Source organism: Myotis myotis, unplaced genomic scaffold (assembly GCF_014108235.1).
Source record: "Myotis myotis isolate mMyoMyo1 unplaced genomic scaffold, mMyoMyo1.p scaffold_m19_p_2, whole genome shotgun sequence".
NCBI classification, from domain to species: domain Eukaryota; kingdom Metazoa; phylum Chordata; class Mammalia; order Chiroptera; family Vespertilionidae; genus Myotis; species Myotis myotis.
Genome location: NW_023416324.1, coordinates 67,370,334 through 67,393,213, shown reverse-complemented (window position 1 = coordinate 67,393,213; position 22,880 = coordinate 67,370,334). Strand labels below are relative to the sequence as shown.

General features: G+C 38.2%; 2 protein-coding genes across 3 annotated transcripts in view; both read left to right on the top strand.

The window, feature by feature from the left end:
- Positions 1-12,454, top strand: part of LOC118675953 (guanylate-binding protein 6-like) — a 134,264-nt gene extending 121,810 nt beyond the window's left edge. The window contains exons 6-11 of the mRNA XM_036349030.1: positions 6,756-7,001; positions 8,345-8,625; positions 9,313-9,525; positions 10,464-10,566; positions 10,885-11,078; positions 12,031-12,454. Of these exons, the coding sequence (XP_036204923.1) occupies positions 6,756-7,001; positions 8,345-8,625; positions 9,313-9,525; positions 10,464-10,566; positions 10,885-11,078; positions 12,031-12,240 (1,247 nt within the window). The 3' untranslated portion in view covers positions 12,241-12,454. The remainder of the gene's footprint in view (positions 1-6,755; positions 7,002-8,344; positions 8,626-9,312; positions 9,526-10,463; positions 10,567-10,884; positions 11,079-12,030) is intronic.
- The window catches only part of LOC118675952 (guanylate-binding protein 6-like), a 143,112-nt gene that overhangs the window by 77,175 nt on the left and 43,057 nt on the right, over positions 1-22,880 (top strand). The gene's annotated exons all lie outside the window — the stretch shown is intronic.

Below are 22,880 nucleotides of genomic sequence, written 5' to 3'. Positions count from 1 at the left end.
AGTGTTTGGGGTTTTCTATGTACAATATCATGTCAACTGAGAATAAGGACAGTTTTACTAAAGTTCCAGTTTGGATGCCTTTTGTTTTTTCTTCTTGTCTGATTGCAATGGCTAGTACTTCCAGTACTATGTCAAACAGGAGTGGTGAGAGTGGGCATCCCTGTCTTGTTCCTTTTCTTAGGGAAAATGATTTTAATTTTTGCCCGTTGAGTATGAGTTGGCTGTGGGTTTGTCATATATGGCTTTAATTTTGTTGCGGTATCATCCTTTTATTCCCACTTTGCTGAGCATTTTTATCAAGAAAGGGTGTTGGATTTTGTCAAATGCTTTTTCTGCATCAATGGATATGATTATATGGTTTTTATCTCTCAGTTTGTTTATGTGATATAACACGTTTATTGATTAGTGGATATTGTACCATCCTTGCACCCCAGGAATAAATCCCACTTGGTCACGGTGTATGATCTTGCTAATGTAATGCTGGATTTGCTTTGCTAATATTTTGTTGAGAATTTTCGCGTCTATGTTCATGAGGGATATTTTCCTATAATTCTCTTTCTTTGTGTGTCTTTATCTGATTTTGGGATTAGAGTAATCTTGGTTTCGTAGAAAAACGTTGGAAGTGTTCCCTCCTCTTAAATAGTTTGGAATAGTCTGAGGAAGACAGGTTTTATTTCTTCTTTGAACGTTTGATAAAATTCCCCTATGAAGCCGTCTGGTCCAGGGTTTTTGATTGTTGGAAGTTTTTTGATTACTGCTTCAATTTCCTCCATAGTTATTGGCCTATTCAGATTTTTTTGATTTCTCCTGATTGAGTTTTGGAAGGTCATATTTTTCTAGGAATATGTGCATTTAATCTATTTTGACCAGTTTGTTGGAATAGTGTTCACAGTATTTTTTTGTAATCCTTCATATTTCTGTAGGGTCTGTTGTTATTTCACCTCTTTAATTTCTGATTTTGTTTATTTGGGTCCTCTCTCTTTGTTTCTTGGTGAGCCTGGCTAGCATTTCATCAACCTTGTTCATCCTTTCAAAGAACCAGCTCTTAGTTTCATTGATCTTTTGTATTTTTTTTTTCCTGGTCTCTATGTCATTTATTTCTGCTCTGATCTTTATTATTTCCTTCCTTCTGCTCACTCTGGTCTTTTCTTGTTGTTCTCTTTTTGATTCTTCTATTTACAGAGTTAGATGGTTTATTACTAGTTTTTCTTTGTTTTTTTTTTGTTTTTGTTTTTTTAGGAAGGCCTGGAATGCTATTAACTTTCCCCTCAGAATTGCTTTCACTGTGTCCCAAAGATTTTGGATTGTTGTGTTTTTATTGTCATTTGTTTCCAGGATGATTTTTATTTATTATTTGATCTCTTTGGTAACCCAATCATTATTTAATAGTATGCTATTCAGCCTTCAAGTGTTCGAATTTTTTTATTGTTTTTATTGTAGTTTATTTGTAATATTATGCCATCATGGTCTGAGAAAATGCTTGATATGATTTCAATCTTCTTAAATTTTGGAGATACTTTGCCTGTGTCCCAATATGTGGTCTATCTTTTGACATGTCCCATGTGCACTTGAAAAGAATGCATATTCTGTAGTTTTGGGGTGGGTTGGAATGTTCTAATGATGTCAATTAAGTTCATCTGATCTAGTGAGTCCTATAGGATTATTGTTTCTTTGCTAATTTTTTGTCTAGAGGATTTATCCAGTGATGTTAATGGGGGTGTTAAAGTCTCCTACTATGATTGCATTGCTGTCAATCTCTCCCCTGATACCTCCCAGAAGTTTTTTTTATATATTAGGGTGCTCCTGCATTGGGTGCATATATGTTTACCAAAGTTATAACCTCTTGTTGTATAGATCTCTTTAGAATAATGAAGTTGCCTTTCTTGTCTCGTGATATGGCCTTCACTTTGAGGTCTTTTTTGTCAGATAAAAGTATTGCTACCCCAGCATATTTTTCCTTTCCATTTGCCTGCTAGATATTTTTCCATCCCTTCACTTTCAGTCCGTGTGATTCCCTTGTTCCGGGGTTGGGTCTTCTGTAGACAGCATATATATGGGTCATGTTTGCCTATCCATTCATTCACTCCATGTCTTTTTATTGGAGCATTTAATCCATTTAAGTTTAATGTTATTATTTTTAAAAAATATACTTTATTGAGTTTTTACAGAGAGGAAAGGAGAGGAATAGAGAGTTAGAAACATCGATGAGAGAGAAACATCGATCAGCCGCCTCCTGCACACTCCCCACTGGGTATATGCCCACAACCAAGGTACATGCCCTTGACTGGAATCAAACCCAGGACCCTTGAGTCCGCAGGCCAACGCTCTATTCACTGAGCCAAACCGGTCAGGGCTAATGTTATTATTGATTGGCACTTGTTTGTAGACATTTCTGTACTTTATGCCTGTATTCCTTCCTCCCTGTCTATTTCTTCTTTTCACAGCATTCCCTTTAGCATTTCTAGCATTGCTGGCTTGGTAGTGATAAACTCCCTTAGCATTTTTTTTTTGTCTGCCAATCTCCAGATTTCCGCTTCTATTTTTATTGATAGTCTTGCTGGATTGAGTATTCTTGGATTCATTCCTTTGCTTTGCATCACTTTGTATACTTCATTCCATTCCCTTCTAGTTTGGTATGTTTGAGTTGAGAAATCATTTGATAATTTGATGGGGGATCTTTTGGAGGCAACTCTCTGTCTCTCTTGCAGCCTTTAAGATTCTCTGTTTGTTGATAACATTTGCTATTGTAATTATGATTTGTCTTGTTGTGGGTCTTTCGGGATTCATCTTGCTTGGGAATCTCTGTACTTGTGTGACTTTTTTGTTCCCCATATCAGGGAAGTTTTCTGTCATTATTTTTTCAAATAGATTCTCTAGTCCTTGCTCCTATTCTTGTCCTTCTGGTGCCCCTGTTATACATATCTTACTTAATTTTTGTTGTCCCAAAGTTCCCTTATGCTCTCCTTCATTTTTTTAATTTTTATCTCCAGTTGGTGTTCAGTTTGGGTTTGTTTCTCTTCCTTATTTTCTAACTCAGTAATTTGGTCCTCTGCTTCTTCTGGTTTACTGTTGAAACCTTCTATAGCATTTTTGATGGTAGCTATATCACTTTTGATTTCTTCCTGATTTTTGCATAGGTTGTTGATTTTCTCATCCATCTAGTTTATGAACTGTATGACCATTACTCTGAATTCTTTTTCTGTCATTATTGCATGACTCCATTTCACTTATTTCCTTTCTTAGTGATTTCTCTTTTTTTCCCTCTGGGCATTGTTCCTTGTCTTTCCATTCTAACTATCATCAGAAGGTCCAAACACCGAGTTGTGGGGGCCTGTGCCATGTGCAGTGGGAACGTTGTGCCACTGGAGTGTCACTGAAGAGATCCGACACTGAGGCCTGTGGCTGCCATGGGTCAGTGGGTGCCACGTGCGCTGAGAATCAGAGTCACGGGTGCTCAGTGCAGCCTCATGCATGCACCTAGAATTAGGCACCCTGCATGCGCCACACTGAAAAAAATAATCCCTGTGGTCATGCACCAAAAATCAGAGTGCCCTGGCGTGCACCAGGAGTCAGAGCCCCCGTATGCCCGCTCTGAAAATTGAGTATTGGAGTCTCTGTCGCTTGGTGGGACCTTGGGACAAGAATCAGGGTCCCTGTGTGCATGTGTGCCAAGAATTGGAGTCACTGGAGATCAGTTTGCTTGCACTGAGAATCAGGAATCCCATGTGCATGCAATGAGAAACAGTCCCAGCATGTGCCTGCCGAGAGTCAAGTTACTGGTGTTCAGTGCTGCCTTTTCTTGTGCGCTGGAAAGGCATGACTGTGGTGTCTGGTGGTTGGCAGCTGTGGATTGGGAAGACTCCGTTTTTGCTGCCTGGACCTTGTGCCCTTGATTGGATTCACATACCAGTGGTGGCTCACAGAGGCACCCGGTGGCTGTTTGTCAAGGTGGAGCACTCAGAGGGACTCTGATGCTGAAGCTGTTTGACTCGATGTGTCTGTGGGCAGGCTGCCTGGAAGGAGGGCATCCCAATTTCTATTGCCAGGGCATGTGTCCTTGTTTGGATACAAGTGCACCCAGCGGGGGCTTATAGCAGCACCAAATAGCCACCTTTGAGGTGGTGGGCTCAGGAAGTCTGCACGCTGGAAAGGCATGACTGTGGTGTCTGGAGGTCGACAGACTGGAAGAGGGAAGTCACACTTACTGCTGTAGGAGCCATGCACCCTTGGAGGTAGAAATCTTAAGGATCTGCAGGTCTGTGAGCAGGGCAGAAGGATTTTGACTGTAGTGACTGCAGGGTCACGGGCAGTGTCCAATGCCAGTCTGGGTGGTGGAGCTGATGAGTTCCTAGAAGAAGCTGCTCTCCCCTTCAAGATGACAAGGGCTCTGTGCCTGAGCCCCACAGCACAGGAAGTGCCATTGGCGATGGTAGGTGCTCCTGTCCAGGAGAGCCCGGTCTGCTAGCCTCTGATATTCCTGCTGGATTTAACTGTCCCTCACTCATTGACACCTATTTTCAATTGTAGTTTACACTCAATATCATTTTGTATTATTTGCAAATATATAGCATAGTAGTTAGATAACATACTTTACAATGAGAACTCCCTATATTTCAAGTATTCACCTTGTACAATGCATAGATATTACAATATTATTGACGATATTCCGTATGCTCTTTTTTACATCCCCATGAATATTTTCAACTACCAACTTGTATTTGTTAATGCCTTCACTTTTTCCACCCCCACTCTCCTCATGCAGCCATCAATTTTTTTCTCTATATATATTAGTCTGAATCAATCTTGTTTGTTTATTTTGTTTATTAGAATCCACAAATAAGTGAAGTCATATGATATTTGTCTTTCAATGTCTAACTTATTTCACTGAGCACAGTACTCTCTATATTCATCCATGCTATCTCAAATGGTATGATTTCATTCTTTATTTTGCTTGAGAAGTTAGTGTATATGTACTACCTATACTTTATCTACTTGTCTATTTTGGGGCACTTAGGTTACTTACATATCTTGGCTATTGTAAATAATGCTGCAATGAATATAGGAGTCATATATTTCTTTTTGAATTAGTGTTTTGGATTTCTTCAAATATATAACCAGAAGTGAAGTCACTGGGTCATAAGGTAGTTCTATTTTTAATTCTTTTGAGAAACCTCCATCCTCTTTTCCATAGTAGCTGCACAAATCTGCATTTCCACCAACAGTGCAAAATTGTTCCCTTTTTTCCACATCCTCACCAACCCTTATTGCTTGTTGATTTATTAATGAGAGCAACTCGGACAGGCATGAGGTGATATCTCATTGTGGTATTAACTTGCATTTCTCTAATGATTAGTGATGTTGAACATCTTTTCATATATGTATTGGCCTTCATGTCTGAGGTTTTACTGTCTATGTTTTATTCTAGGAGTGTTATGGTTTTGAGTCTTACATTTAAGTCTTTAATCTATTTTGAGCTTATTCTTGTATATGGTGGAAGAAGGTGGTGTAGATTCACTTCTTTTGCACATATTTGTCCAATTTTCCAACACCATGCACCGCTAGGCTGCCTTTATCCCATTGTATGTTGTTTTGCCTCCTTTGTCATCTATTATTTGATCATATTTGCATGGGTTTATTTCTGGGCACTCTGTTGTGTTCAATTGATGTATATGTCTGTTTTTATTCCAGCACTATGCTGCTTAGATTACCACAGCATTGTATTATAGTTTGGTATCAGTTAGCATAATACTTCCAACTTTGTTCTTTCCCAGTATGTCTGTGATTATTCAGGGTCTTTTATGGTTTCATATACATTTTTGGATTATTTATTGTACTGATATGAAAAACACCATTGGTATTTTGACAGGTATTGTGTTGAATCTATAGATTCATTATAGGCATTATAGACATTTTAATTATGTTAATTCTTTTGATCTGTATAATAATTTTTTTTCAATTTACCCATATTTACCCATGCTACAATTTCAAAATAATAAAAATATTTGAATGGGTTACAATAACATGGGCATGTAGGTATCTGGTGAACCCTTGAAAGAAAATCCACTTCTGATTTATACACTCTTGATTTCATGTTTCTATTTATGGTTTCTCAAAAAAAATGAGAAATGGGCTACACAGAACAGCAAAGCTATCAATTGAATATAGTTATTTTCCTTAAAGAGTTTAGAGACTAATGGTGATATCTTAAAATTATGTTTTAGCTACATTTACTCTTCACTCTTCAGAGGATTTTATTTTTTTTAAAGCTAATGCTGTACACATTATTTTTAGCATCTAAACAGTTTTCCTTAGATAATCTAGTGTTATTTCCAACATTGCTTCATTAAGTCTTGTTTGGGCTCTTCATTTTGATCCACAGCTTCATTTCCCCATGGGATCAAGGTGACAAAAAAGTACATTTGACCCATGTTTCTGTTATTCATTTAGTAGCTAATATTGACAATATAGAAAATACTCTACCATTTTTAGGTCCAATAACAGCAATAGGTTGTTGTAGTTGTTTTTTAAGCATATTTAATCTCTTCCAAAATTTCCCCCCAAAGTTGCATCATTGGTAAATTTTATGTTAAAGAAGCATGTGGATGTCCATGCTAAAGGAGGTATAACCAGAAGTTATACAGAGAGAATATGGCAAAGACACAAAAATCCCTGTCATAAAAATCTTTAGGTCCCTTGTCCTCACACTGCTCTTACTGTGATACCTGTTTTAGTTTTTGTTTGTTTTAATCTTTCAGGCCTGAATCCCAAAGCTCAAATATCTAATCTCCCTAGAGAGTGCATCCGCCATTTCTTTCCAAGACGAAAGTGTTTTGTCTTTGACCGGCCAATAAACAACAAAGAACTCCTAGCCCATATTGAGAAGGTTGTAGACAACCAACTGGATCCTAACTTCAAGGAACAAACAAAGAACTTCTGTTCTTACATTCTCACCCAGGCGAGGACCAAGACCCTCAGGGAGGGAATCACAGTCACTGGGAAACGTGAGTCTCCACTTCACATTTTGTGGAGCCTAATACTTGTTGAAGATATTATAGGATGTGTTCTCCAAACTTGTGTTTGATTCTGCATAGAATTATGGGTCTACAATTATTCATACTCAACGAAGACACATGTATACTTGTCACACTGTTGGGTGTTTATAAATTCCTCTCCAAAATTACAACCATTGACAGCAAAATCTGCAGTATCCATACTAATACAACATCTACTCAAAAGGAATCACTAACTGGGTAGAAAAATAGAATACACTGTTTTCTTAATTGAAGTCCTTTATAATGAATGAGATTTGCAAGGAGAATACAAAAGATATTTTTGGGGTTTAGACCAATTTAACAATGCACCTGAGCCCATAAAGCTCTGAAAATTTACAGGAAGCTTTAGAATTCAGAAAAATATAGGGTCACATTTATGCCCTGCCTCATCTGTCTACCTATGTAAGCAATTTGCTTCTAAGATTTTCAATGCAAAATTTTGTTTTCCAGGTATCCTTTAGTAAGTTAGATAAAGGAATGTATTGAATTATGTTAGCCTTGTGGTCTAAAGAAACATACAAATTAGAGTCAATGGGACAATAGTGTTACTGGAAGAAATATGTTCTTCTGTGGTGTTGTGTGAAAGGAATTTGAGGGACCCTTATGTAGGAGGAGTTTTACGCTATAATGACAAGTTTTATTAAAGTGAAAAGGAAAGTACACTCTTAGGGAGACAGAGAGCTGGCAGGCTAGAGGGCAGCTACTTCCCTGAGGTATTTGTGAACCTTTCACATATATATTTGGGTTTGGGAAAGGTCAGGCTTTCTTTAAAACTATCCAATCTTTTTCCTGTTTTCTTCGGGGCTTGTGCCCTTCCCTCATGCAATCTTTCCCCCATATTTTCCTGGTTTTGTGCCCTCCCCATTTATGGTCCACATTTTGACTCCTATTGCACGTGCTTCATTGTTTTGCTTGGTCATTTGGCTCCCATTGCACAGGTACTTAGTAAAGGAATTCTCTCTGTGCCATTTTTCTGCCATCCTAGTTAGTTAGGTGGACTCCCCAGGGTGATTGCAAGGCTATTTTTTTCCTATTTAATCAGGCTTTAACAGATGACTCATTCCACTAGCTCCCTGGTATCTTGTTAATATCTAACTAACTGCTTACACCAATAGCAGTAGATGGAAGTTGTGTGTGTGTGTGTGTGTTTCTGTGTTCATGCGTGCACACATATGTGTGTTGGTTGTGAGAGACAGACATACATATAGAGAGATTTAAAAATGTTGTCTACAAATCATAGATCCCTTTGTGTGATAATTGATATTTATCCCTTAAATTTCCTGGCTTATTAGGGCTAAGGACTCTGGTGGTGACTTATGTGGATGCCATCAACAGTGGTGCAGTGCCTTGTTTGGAGAATGCGGTTACAACACTGGCTCAGCTTGAGAACTCAGGGGCTGTTCAGAAGGCAGCCAACCACTACAGCGAGCAGATGGCCCAGAGAGTGAGCTTCCCCACAGACACGCTGCAGGAGCTGCTGGACCTGCACGCAGCCTGTGAGAAGGAAGCCATTGCAATCTTCATGGAGCACTCCTTCAAGGATGACAACCACGGGTTCCAGAAGAATCTTGTGGTACTTTGCCTTAGTATTTATTTACCCTTTGTAACCTTTTCATTGAAAATTAAGCCTAGAAAAGTCTTTCTGACCCCAGTACTCCTCTCTCAGTCATGGATAGAGTGGTCTGGATTCATATGAGAGTTGCAATTTAAAAAGACTGCATTTTCTTCTTCCTCTCCCCAGGTACTTTATGTAAAAATTTTTTTGGTCTCTGATGCATAATTAGCATAGACATCTTTCTGAACTGAATACTTACATTAATTTCAAGCCTGTCCTGAATACCCAAAAGTCATTCCTTTGCTAGATGCTTTTTGAGAACAATCTCCCATTCCCAGGAACTAAATTTCTCTTAGCAGACCCCCGCATACCAGGGTATTTTCAATTCCCATGGCTCCTTATTGTTTCATTGTGTCATTGAAAATGAAATTAACAAAAGTTACAGCTGCAAGGATCCATAGGGATAAGGGAATTCAACACCAATATTATTGATGAAGAGCCTGAGACCCAGCGAGATTAAAAGCTTTCCCCTGCCTCACATGGAATTTTCAGGGTTGTGAGTAAAGGAAGCCTTGTAATTCCTGTTTTATTCCATATCCTTCTCCAACAGAATGCCTTTCTCATGAGGACCACAGCTAGACTTCCTTCCACCCGGTTCTTTGGAACTTTTTCTCCTGGTGACAGCCCTATATACTTCCCTTTCAGGAAATCATAAAGGATAAGCAGGATAAGATCTTGCTGCAGAATGAAGAGGCATCTGTTAAATTCTGCCAGGAAAAACTTGAGCAACTTTCCAAGTCGCTGATGGAAGGTATTTCAGCAGGCATTTTCTCTGTTCCTGGTGGTCACAAGCTCTACATGGAAACAAAAGAAAGGCTTGAACAGGACTACTGGAAAGTGCCCAGGAAAGGAGTGAAGGTGAGGAATAAGGGGAGCATAGGGATCCTACAGATTAAAGTCAAGAGGGTCTCCTGGAAATTGGTCACAACATCAGTTGTGGGTAATATGGGAGCATGGGTATATAATGACTGTTTTAGCATTAAAGACCCACAATTTTGTCTTTCTTCCTAAAGAGAGTCACAATGTCCATTCTCAGAAAAGAATATGGATTTCTGAAATCCATAAAAGACAGAAGAGAAACAATCATTTTCCATCCAACAATATAACATTCAGTGAGTCAAAGGCAAACAATTTACAAGTTAAAGTCAGAATTTTTGTATTCCAGGCTGATCAAAAGAGAAAAGGAAGTCAATCATGTCCATAATTGCATACAGCATTAAAATACTTATGAATCTGAGATAGTTGACTATAGAGGTAGTGGTACAACCAATAATAATAAAATAATAATGATAATAATGCAATTCGTATTTATAGAACTCTTATTATTAAGGCATAGTATTGAGTTCTTTCCCTGAGAATTTTAATGTTATCCTTCAAGTAGCATTAAGAGGCATCTATACATTTGATGAACATTTCACACATCTGAACTGAGAGGCCGAGATGGGTTAAAATGACTTGGTCAACGGAACAGCCAGCAAGTAGCAGAGGAGAACAGCAACGCTAATTAGAGATAACATTTCTCCCTGGGAGGCAACTGTACAAAAGCACCAGAGACAGTGGTTGTGTAGAACTGAACATGGTTCTCTCTGGCTGGAATGTAGAGTGAACAGAAGAATGGAGCACTAGGGGAGAGACTTCAGGGGTATGAAGAGCTTCTGGGCTCTCTAATGAGACTGGAAACTGTGTGGAGACATGATGCGGTTTTAGTCAGGAAGAAAAAATAACATGGACATTATTATTTGAAGCCTATTCTTCCCAGTGGAAATTGAAGTTCTTTGTTCCTCTTGTCTCCTCAGGCACATGAAGTTCTCCAGAGGTTCCTGCAGTCTCAGGCAGCAACAGAGAATTCCATCCTGCAGGCAGACAAAGCTCTCACGGATGGAGAGAAGGCCATGGCAGGTAAGGGGCAGGGCTGGGCTCACAATCGGTGGCAGGTACCTGCACTGTCCTTTGACAGCTGCGAGAACAAAACCTCCTGACACGAGGAGCTTTCTCTCCTTCTGTGGGACCTACTCTCTAACTCTGAAAACACCAGGGCACACCAGCCAGCCAGGGCCTTTCCCATCACACTCTGATATGAGCTCTTGATGGTGTGGCAAGGGAGCAGTTCAGAGTCTTCTCACCTCCCCTTCCAGTTTGTTTTGTTATCAGAGCTCAAGAGGGTAGAGATTAGTCCTCACCTAATTTTCTTCCCTCTTTCAAACCTCCCTGGGGCAGCGGAGCGGGCCAAGAAGGAGGCAGCTGAGAAGGAACAGGAGCTGATGAAACAGAAACTACAGGAGCAGCAGCAGCAGATGGAGGCACAGAAGAGGAGTCTCGAGGAAAATATATTGCAACTGAAGGAGAAGATGGAGAGGGACAGAGAGACTATCATAAGAGAGCAGAATATGATATTGGAGCATAAATTGAAGGTAAGCCCTGCCATGGCCTCAGTAGTGCTCCATGGTCTTTGTCCTAGTACTTCAGGTGGGATGGAGAATGTTACAGCAAGACCATGGAGGAAACACCATTGCCATTTACTACTTGTGATTTGCTAAAACCTTGAATCTTCCCCTTGTCCCCGTTCTTTGTAAAAAGTATCTTTGAAATCTACTCTGTGCATATACTCTGGAGTGGTCAGTACAAGCATCTCATCTCTGAATACTTGGACAGTATAAATAGGCTCTGAGGTGTGATTTTGCGTTATTTTAAAATGACTTATTTAGCCTAAATAAACAGTTATTTGATACACATGTTTTTATTATGACCACCAATTGGTTTGCTTTACCAAGAACATTGCCTATTATCAGGAACCCCACTACCACCCAAAGACTCTAAGGTAGATCTATGCTGATGATAAACTATCAGAAATGCCCAGATTAAGAATTCAGGGAAATGACAGCTTCAAACTTGCTGCATGGTTCCCAGATATTGAGAGTCTACCCTAGTCATCTTATGGCAAAGGAAGCATTCCTGATTGGCTATCTGTACATGTTTATAATAGGGTTCTACAGCAATGTATAAGTTCCTATTATTTCTACATTTGGTTGGCCATATTATTCCAAGTGGGACTTAGAATTGGTGCCAGCAGACCAAGGTTACTTCTCAACTGATATTATGACTGGCATACATTACATTTGTCCTCAGGCCAGGCTTTGCATCCTAGCAAAACCCTATAGATATGTGAATATTTGTAAGACTGTAAACCAAGCTTTCTTTCAGTGTTTAGGTCCAAGCCAGGATTATTCCTTATTGAAAAATTATCCTTGATTCTGTAAGAGAAAACAACTTTAAGAGTGAAAAGAAAGAGTTCTTAAATAGGAAATGAAATTCTTGAAAATCATGGGAATTTATAATGTTTATTTCCCTTCTCACTTTTTTTAGGTTCAAGAAGATCTGCTTAGAGAAGGATTTAAAAAGAAATCTGAAGAGATGAATGCAGAGATCAATCATTTGAGAAATATGATTGATACTGCTCAAAATGATAATACTTCCTGGATTGAAAAAGCCATAGATGTCTTTTCAATATTGGTTGGTCCTGGTAAACTTTTTCGCATTGTGCAAGGCATAGGATCACTGTTTAAATGGAAATAATTCTCCTTTGAAATAAATTATAGAATGTGGCTATATTCTATGGCTTGTTTTTAGTGTGTATTCCTTTCAAGTTCATTCAATCAATGAAACAAAAAAGGTACTTACTAAAGAATATCAATGCGTAGCCTTCATTAGATACAATTAATGCTCGTATGCTTTGTTATAGCATGTTTACTTTATGAAATATGCATGTTTAAATAAATATACTTACAAAAAATTCATCGACTTATCGCTTTAAATGACAAAAGATTGGAATCTACTAAAATATTCATTGATATAAATTGGTAATATAATTGAACATGTGCACATGCTGGAATATTATGCAGCCAGTAAATAGAGAATTCAGCACTATTTTTTATAAATATACAACAATGTTGAATATATATTGTAAAGTGAAAAAAAGGAGGAACACAAGAAGTGTATAATGTGTTTACTGGAAAAAAATGTAAGTACTGTTTGCAATCATAGGTATGTCTACACACTGAATACTTATGGGAGCCCTCAAAGAAGTAATATCAGTTCCTACTCGGGAGAAGTGGGTGCAATCAGGGTAAACATGTCACTTGCTTTTCATTACATACTCTTTCTTTTTAATCCTGTAAAAAAAAAACAAACAAAGAAATGTAAAGTACAATACAAATAATGATAATAACAAGAAAATTTAAAAAATGGCTATTAGATCATGAAAGTTCTCACTGCTTCTAGAAATGACACCAGCTTGCAAAATTAGGGGTTTCAGCTTAAGTCAAAGTATAGAAAGTTTAAAATTTACCTCTGCATCTTGTTTCCTATTAGGCCTTGTTCTCAATCCATTATATTTGCTTCAAAACTAAGACATACACTTTCCTGTCTCTCTTGGAAATTTCAGGTAGAGTAACTTCTACTTCCTATCCTGAATTACACTTCTAAATTATTAGAAGCAAATTACTACACATAAGAACTTGCACTGGTGAGAGAGATCCTATCACCTTTAAAGGCACAGTGGTGGTTTCTGTGCTATAAGCAAAAGCCAAAGAGACATGTACTACTGCAGAACTGGATGGCCTGCTGGTGTTGGGGATGATAAACCTTGTCACATAGAAGCCAGGTTTTGGCATGTAAATGCCATCAGTATCATGGTTTGCCTTAGCTCAGGCTGCTTTAAAAAGTTACTATATATTGTGTGTCTTAGAAAGCAAATATTTATTTCTTTTTGTTCTGGAGGCTGTTAGTTTGAGATCAGTGTGCGAGCATTGGGGGTTCTTGGTCAGAATTCTCTCCTTGATTTGCAGAGGGCTGCTTTCTTGTTGTGTCTTCACATGGTGGAAAGGGTTGGGAGGAGCTCTCATGATTTTTATAATTAGGGTAGTCAAACAATAGTGCAAGAGAGAGAGTGTAAGTTAGTGAAATATAATTGTCAACTTAGGTTGACAATTATGTGTCAATCTATGTGAGAAAAAATAACTTTCAAAAATGGGTGTAAAATTTATATTTGGAGGACAATTTTTCTTGAAAATTCTGAAAATGTTCTAAATATTTTACTTCAGGAAAAAGTGAAGCCTAAATATAATGTCTGCACAACAAAAATGAATGCAGATACAAAACTGTAACAGATATGTGAAACAATAAATATTGACTGTATAAAAGATCATAATAATGTACTCTAGCATTAAAAAAGAGCAGATGAAATTAACATAAAATAATTCCTAAAGAGTCTGGATATAAATCAAGTATTATAAGGTCCTTGAATTGTTTTGAGGAGACTGAGGTGAGTAATTTTGGGTTTCATGATTTAAGTCTAAAGATTGCCATTTGTAATGTAATCAGTTAGAGAACAGAGAAAGTTTTCAATTTCTATACTAGGAGACTTAAAAATGACTTTCATACATCTCAGTAAGTAAAAAACAAAACAAAACAAAACAAAACAAAACAGAGGTAAAATTTCAAGTAAAGTTAGAAAATATTTTGAAGCCATGATGATCACGTTAGCCTAATGTATGAATGTAGTACCCTACACCCAACAATAGTAGAATATGCTTTATTGTAAGGCACACTAAGAAACATCACATGAATTTTACCTGTACCAAACCACAAAGCAGGATTAGTTATCTTATGTCAGATTCTCTAGAAGCAGAGCCTTGGTGATGGATTGTGTTCATGTCATTTATTGAGGGCGTGCTTTCAATAGAAGGGAAGCGGGAGAGGGCAAGAAAATAGAAATGAAACGAGGCTATGGTAGCAGGGAAAAAATGGCTTCAAGCTGATCCACTGGGATCTCTGTAGCACAACCAGCATGAGAGTTTGTCCCTCCTTGAAGCAAAGTGCTAGACATTTTTGCACCATCAGGCATTGTGTGTGGGCCATCCATCTTGAGCAGAGCAGCTACCATGCTGCTAAGGGAAATTCTCTAAAGAAAAGAGCAGCTGTGAGCTTTTTAGCAACGGACAGGCACAATGCCTTGTAAGATGATCAAACTGAGGCATTAACAGCAAACAGCACCCATATAAAGATTAATATTTGGATACCTCCCTTATGCCATGGTCTATATATGCCACACTTACCACCACTGGTGGGGTCCTGTCATCTAGGCCCGTGGTTGGCAAACCGCGGCTCACGAGGCACATGCTGCTCTTTGGCCCCTTGAGTGTGGCTTTTCCACAAAATACCATGTGCAGGCGTGTGGAGAGTGCAATTGAAACTTCGTGGCCCATGCGCAGAAGTCAGTTTTTGGCCTGGGCAAGTCTATTTTGAAGAAGTACTGTTGATATTTGGCTCTGTTTACTAATGAGTTTGCCGACCCCTGACGGGCAGCCGGTTACCTAGTTCTAGAATCCATTTACGGAAACTTATTTTTCAGACCTCTGTGGGTACAATCTACTGCTGGTTGAATTCCATAGAAAGCAAATTCTACAACTAAAATTTGTAAAATTTTTCTATGGAACACTACTGGAAAGAGCATTTATGAAAGGATGTGGAAGGAAATGGGACTGGGAAGGAAGGGAAGTTTAGCCACAGTCTTAACAATTGCTTCACCCATTTCAATGGAGAACTCTGGTCATCAGTAGTTCTTCTCCTTTCCCTAGTTTTTAAGAGATCAGTCATGGACTCATGAAAACCCTAAGAGTCAAGACTTTGGGTAAGGAAGCTGAAAATTGAGTTACATGTGTTTGTAGGAGAGGATGTAGTTTAGAACCAAGGAATCTTAGAAGGAGAGGTGAAAAGTGGTGAGAACGATGGATATATATATATATATATATATATATATATATATATATACTCCATTGAGGTTCAAGAGCATTCATGTAGGGTTGTAGAAGAAGGGCTCACAATAAAAAACAGAATGTGATGGGCAAAGAATTGAATTTGTAATGGCAAGTTTCATATGTGAAAATGTTATTTTTAATTCCAAAATTTTGACCCTGTGTTGTAGTTAGGATTCTATAAACAAACAAATAAACAAACAAAACAAAACAAAAAAACAAACCCAGAACAAAAAGGATGTGTATATATATAGAAAAAATTTATTGAAAGGAATCGGCTCAAATAATTATGGAGGTTATCAAGTCTAAAACCTGCAAGGTGAGCCAGCAAGCCCAAGAGAGCTGATGTTCCATTTCTAGTCTGAAGGCCAGGAAGAGCCAAAGTTGCAGATGAAGTTCAAAGTCTACTGGAGACTTTAGTATACAGGTACCTATTATTTACAAATAAATGCATCCTTGCAACTCCCACCCAGATAAAAATATAAAGCATTACTTGAATCCCAGTAATGTTTCTACTTCTAGTTACCCATGATTAACTACTACTCTGACTTTTATCACCAAGCAAAGTTTAGTCTGTCTTAACTTCATATAACACAACTTCATATACTCTTTTCTGAGTTCTTTGCTCAATGTTTTGTTTGTGACAGTCATCCTTGTTGCAAACAGAAGTCCATTCTCTTCATTGCTCCACAAAACATTTCTCAGACTTAGCACTCTTGATATTTTGGGCTGGAAACATATATATATATATATATATATATATATATATATATATATATATATATATATTTATAATTTGCGGGAGCTGTCTTGGGCATTGTAGGATGTTTAACAGGCAGCCCTGACCTCCTTCTGACCAGAACCCGCACCAGGGAGGAGCCTGCAACCCAGTAAATGCCCTTAACTGGAAAGGAACTCAGATCCTTTGGTCTGCAGGCCAACGTTCTATCCACTGAGCCAAACTGCCAGTTGTGTTTTTTTTTATTTTATTTAGAATGACAGTAAGTAAATAACTTAATTCAGAATAAAATCCAAATCCTCAATGTCAACATAAATAAAATTTTAGCACAACCTCTAAAGTTCCTTGGTTTTACATAATACATTTCTTATTTAGAGACTGTGGCTTTGTTTGAGTGACAGAACAATCAAAGGCAAACCTAACACAGATGGTGATGGTGATGATAATGATAATGATTGTGATAACAAGAATGATAGAAACAAATATAGTATTAACAAGAGCTCATTTTTATCTGTTCATGTTTTCTGCATTATTGATGCATTTTGATATTATTGCAAGGTTACACTGCAGAAAAAAAACTCAAATATAATCTTGGATGACATCAAATGGTACTTTTAAACATGACTGCATTTAATCACTCAGTGCGTATGTACTGCCCACTGACCATGACTGAGCACTGGGGAAGGCATTGGGGATTCTATGATAAGTACAGCAGACATGGTCCCTTTGCTCATGCATTATTTTTATATCAGAAAGAAGACATTAAAACAAGTTATACAAACAAATGTAACATTTGAATGTTTAATAGGCATTGTAAAGGAATCATACAGAGAGCTATGAGTAACTGTAGAAAGGAAACTGAAAATTTGGACCATTCAGCCAGCAATCCTTCATTGGAAAAATGAAGTTTAAGATAAATTTTCAGTGAAAACATTTAGGAAAAATGTTTGGGAAGAGAGTTTCAGACAGAGGAATGTTTGTGTACAAATGTCCTGTTTGGTGATGTATTGGGTGTGTTTGGTATCTGAAGCTGAGATAACATGTGATGAGGAGAGGGGCAGGCAGAAGTCAGAATATGTAAGATCTTGCAGCCATGGTATGGAGAAGGCAAGCTTTTAATGCTTTAGGACTTTCTGTAGAAAAAAGTGACAAGACAATTTGTTTTAATAAACTCATTGTGACTACTGTGTAAATATGAATTAGGACTGCCAAAACTGATAATCTCTGGCCATGCCTTATGATCTAAAAATAGGACAACTGGCAGCTTCTTAAAATTACCAGCCTGTTTTTTAAAGATTTAATGCAAACAATAAAGAAACAATACATACATACATGCATACATACATACATACATACATACATAATGAAGTGCCACACATTTGCTCTGGAAAACAACTATGAGAGTTGTTGGAACTCTTAAATGCAATGATTTTTCTCTTTCCCATTTCCAATTTTATCCCTTTATCATCATTCTCCCTCTTCCAGTTTTAGTAAATATAATTGACATATATATAGCATTGTATCAGTATATGGTGAACAGTAATTAGGTTTTAAAATGTTGTAATCTAAAGGTTTTCCAGACAGAAAAGCAATCTTGTAGGTCAATTTAGGCCACTGGGAATGCCATTTACTGGAAACATAATGAAAGAGATGAAAGAGAAAGCAGGGAAGAGCGAGTTTTATCAGTTTCATTTCCAAAAAATCAGCTGCCTTTCTGTAGGAACAATCCTTAAGCCTGATTTTGATAATCTAAATCTATTGCAGAAGATACGGAAAATGTCAGTGGAGTAAGTGAAAGTTCACAGACATGCTCCCAGGACCTAACTGAAATTATAACTGAAATACAAAAAAAATCCTTCCTGAATAATCAACTGAAGACTAGCTGGAGAGAAGTCTGATAACCAAGGATGGAAAGTGGAGACCGCATAGAGACTGATAGAAAAGTTGGAGGCATGAAAGAGCTGGCCAAGTTCCCACAGACAGAAGCTGAAGTTCCAGAGAGTTATCTCAGCTGTGGGGGTTTGCCACTGAGAACCCTGGGGTCAAATCCCCAAGCTGAGACCTCCAGCAGAGAGCACCAGAACTGAGAAAGCTGTCCATATAACTTCTTGCTGTGAAAAATAGCAGAGTTTCTGTCTGCCAGGGAGTGTTTGTTCGAAATGCAGGCACCCTCTTAAAGGGCCAGTACACAACATTTTGAGTGCAGCCACTCATGCTGGGCTCTGGCAGAGGGAGGGCAGAGTGGACTGGAACTGTATGAACATAAGTCAGGGTTGGGGAATCTGAGGTTAGACCTCAGAATGCAGACACCTTCATTTCATGTGCTGAGTCATTCCCTCATGCTACGGAGGTCATCTTTCTCAGGCAAACCTTTACTATCCTGCCATTTTTGTCTGGGGGGGGGAAACAGTTGACCCGCCCTATTAGAAAATCTCTTGCTCCACCCTGTGGTTTCTGGGGAGGAGTAAAAGACTGTGAATAATAATTAACATCCAGGTAGAAGCAGTTGTCCCTTTCTGTTGGAAAACCTATCACCCCACCTGTGGACGATTGCTTGAGCCTACTCCAGACTGAATCCAATCAGTCTGTAGGCAGAGGTGGTTCTCTGGAGGCTCTGAGTCTTTGCCTGATTAAATAAGTCAGAAACATCAGTTTGGGTCCTTGCCACAAACACCATCCTAGACTGTTCAGCAAGTGAAAGCCAGCAGGACCCCAAGCACCTGTAGCTGACACCTGTAGGACCAGTTGCATGGGGGAAAGAAGTACAGCTCAGAACAGGGTCAATCAAAGTGTGAGACTCAAGGCAGACTCAGCTTCTGGAATCAGGAGTCCCCAATCACTGGACAACTGGCACAATGACATTGGGTTGAACCTCATTGTCAGCAAGTCAAAGGGGTCAACTATGCCACACATGGGACATCAACAATAAAGTCCCAATTAGAACAGGATAGCCCAAACCGCACACACAAGGGAATTCCTAGAGCATCCAGCTCAGATGAACACAGAGACTACACCACTGGACCCCTCAAACACCTTCTACATAAGGCCATCCCACAGAGACAGGGAGGCTTAGTAGTTCTATCTTACACATGGAAGCAAATACAAAGAGACAGCTAAAATGGGAGACAAAGAAACAATCTCCAAATGAGAGATAAGAGGAATTTACAGAGAAAGAACTAAATGAGATGGAAGCAAGCAAACTATCAGACATAGAGTTCAAAGCAATGGTTATAAAGATGCTTAAGGAGCTTAGTGCAAATTACAACAGCATGAAAAGGGAATTAGAGGCCATTAACAAGAACCAGATAGAAATCAAGAATGATAAATATGACATGAAGGACACAGAAAGGAATTAAAAGTAGATTGGATGAAGCAGAGGACTGAGTCAGTGATTTGGAAGAAAAGGTAGAAATAAATACCCAATTAGAGCAGCAAATGGAAACCAATAAAAAAGCAGGAAGATAGCTAAAGGGGGCTCTGGGACAACATGAAACATAACAACGTCTGCATTATAGGAATATCAAAAGGGTAAGAGGATGAGCAAGAAACAGAGAACCTGTTTAAAGAAATAATGACAGAAAACTTACCAAACCTGGTGAAGGAAAATTTTACACAAGTTCAGGAAGCACAGAGTGTGCCAATCAAGATGACCCCAAAGAGACCCACACCTAGACACATCATAATTAAAATTAGAGGCCTGGTGCAGGAATTCATGCGTGGGGGGTCCAATGGGCCCACCCCGATCGGGGCTCATCAGGCTAGGCCAGTGGGGGGGAGGGGCCAAGGGAGGTTGGTGGCCAGCCCAACCCCCAATTGGGGTGTTGGGGGCCAATCAGGGGCTGGGTCAGCTGGGGGAGCGGCCAATCGGGGTCCAGATCAGGCTGATTGGCTGCCACAGTATGCGTCATAGCCACCGGTCACTCTGGTCATTCCACAGTTCTGGTTGTTGGGCTTTTATATGTATAGATGTCAAATATTAAAGACAGAAATAATCTTAAAGGTAGCAAGACACACAGAGAGAAAATTAGATACAAAGGAGTTCCCATTAGAATGTCAATTGACTTCTCCAGAGAAACACTTCAGGCCAGAAGGGAGTGGCATGAAGTGCTTGAAGTAATAAAAAGCAAGGGCCTAAATTCAAGACTGTATCCAGTGAGACTATCATTTAAAATTGAAGGCAAAATAAAAAGCTTTTCAGACATAAAAAGGTTAAAGGGGTAAATTTCCACCAAATCACCAATGCAAGAATTGTTAAAGGGACTGTTTTAAGAAGAAGAAAAAGAGAGAGAGAGAAGATCATAGGCATAAAAAAAATAAAAATGTCAATAAATAAATGCCTATCAATAATAACTTTAAATGTAAATGGATCAAATGCTTCACTCAAAAGACATAAAATGACTGAATAGATAAGAAAATATAACCCATATATATGCTGTCTACAAGAGACCCATCTCAGAACTAAAGATATACACAGACTGAGAGAGAAAGTATGAAAAATATATTCCATGCAAATGTAAGGGAAAAGAAAACTAGAGTAGCAGTACTCATATCAGACAAAATAGACTTCAACACAAAGGCGATAACAAGAGACAACAAAGGCCACTTCATGATACTCAAGTAATGATTCAATAGAAAGTATAACTCTTGTAAACATATATGCATCCAATATAGGAGCACCCAAGTACATAAAAAACTGTAGATGGACTAAGGGAGATATTGACAGCAATACAGTCAAAGTAGGGGACTTTAACACACCGCAGACATCACCTGATAGGTCTTCCAGACAAAAAGCAAAAAAGAAGCAAAGGCCTTAAATGACACTCTAGATCAGATGGATCTAACTAATATTTACAGAACAATGCACCCCAAATCACCAGAATATACATTCTTCTCAAGTGCACATAGAACATTCTCAAAGATAGACTACATATTAGGGCACAGAACAAATCTATAAAAATTCAAGAAGATTGATATAATACCAAACATCTTCTCAGATCACAAGGGCATGAAGTTAGAAATCAACTACAGTAAAAAAAACTCAAATAGCCCTAACTGGTTTGCCTCAGTGGATAGAGTGTCAACCTGTGGACTGAAGGGTCCCAGGTTCGATTACAGTCAAGGGCATGTACCTTGGTTGCCTACTGGGGATGTGCAGGAGGCAGCTGATTGATGTTTCTCTCTCATCAAAGTTTCTAACTGTCTATACCTCTCCCTTTTCTCTCTGTAAAAAAAAAAAAATCAATAAAATATATTTTTTAAAAAACACTCAAATACATGGAGACTAAATAGCATGTTATTAAACAATGAGATCAAGAAAGAAATTAAAATCTTCCTGGAAACAAACGAAAATGAATATATAACCACCCCAAACTTATGGGACACAGCATAAGCAGTCCTGAGAGGGAAGTTCATAACACTACCAGCCTACCTCAAACAAAGAAGAAAGAGCACTAATAAACTATCTAATTCTAACTAAATGAATTCAAAAGAGAAGAACAAGAAAAGCCCAGAAGAAGTAGAAGGAAAGAAATAATAAAGATCAGAGTGCAAATATAAATTACATAGAGTCTAAAAAAACAGTACAAAAGATCAATAAATCCTAGAGGTGGTCCTTTGAAAAGATAACAAGATTGATGAACCTCTAGCCAGGCTCATCAAGAAACAAAGAGAGAGAAACCAAATAAATAAAATCATAAATGAAAGAGGTGATATAAAATGGACACCCCAAAAATACAAAGTATTGTAAGCAAATATTATGAACAACTATATACCAACAAACTGCGCAACCTGGGTGAAATGGACAAATTCCTAGAAGCATACAATCTTCTCAAACTATTTCTGATTCAATCAGGAAGAATCAGAAAAACTGAATAGGCCAATAACAGCTGATGAAATTGAAGAATAATTTATAAACTTAAATCAAACAAAAGTCCTGGCCAAGATGGATTTACAGATGAATTTTACCAAATATTCAAAGAACTAACACCCATCCTCCTCAAACTATTTCAGAAAATTCAAGAGGAAGGAATACTTCCAAGCTCTTTTTAGAAAATTCCAAATTCCAAAACCAGATAAAGATACTACAAAAATAAAGAATTTTATCCAAATTCCAAAAACCAGATAAAGATACTACAAAGATAAAGAATTACAGGCCAATATCCCTGATGGACACAGATGCTAAAATCCTCAACAAAATATTAGCAAATCAGATCTAGCAACATATTAAAAAGATTATATTCCATGATCAATTGGAAATTTTTCCAGGGATACAAGGCTGGCACAATATTTGCAAATCAATAAATGTGATACATCACATAAGCAAATTGAAAGATAAAAACCACATGATCATATCAATAGTGTAAAAAAAATATTCAACAAAATCCAGCACCCTTTTTTGATAAAAAACTCTCAGTAGAGTGCAGGGGTGGGCAACACCTGGCATGCGTGCCAAACATGGCACGCCAGTAACTTTTGCTGGCACGCGAAACCCTCTCTTATAATCTTCCATTTACAATTGTGAATCTTTGTTCTCAGTGATGAATTTTGTTAAGTCTCATAATAGGAGTAGCCTGACAGATGAAAGTAGTAGCTCGTGCATATCTCTGAAGGTCACAAAATATAAACCTGATGTAAAATCTCTGTCATCAGTGATGCAGCAGCAA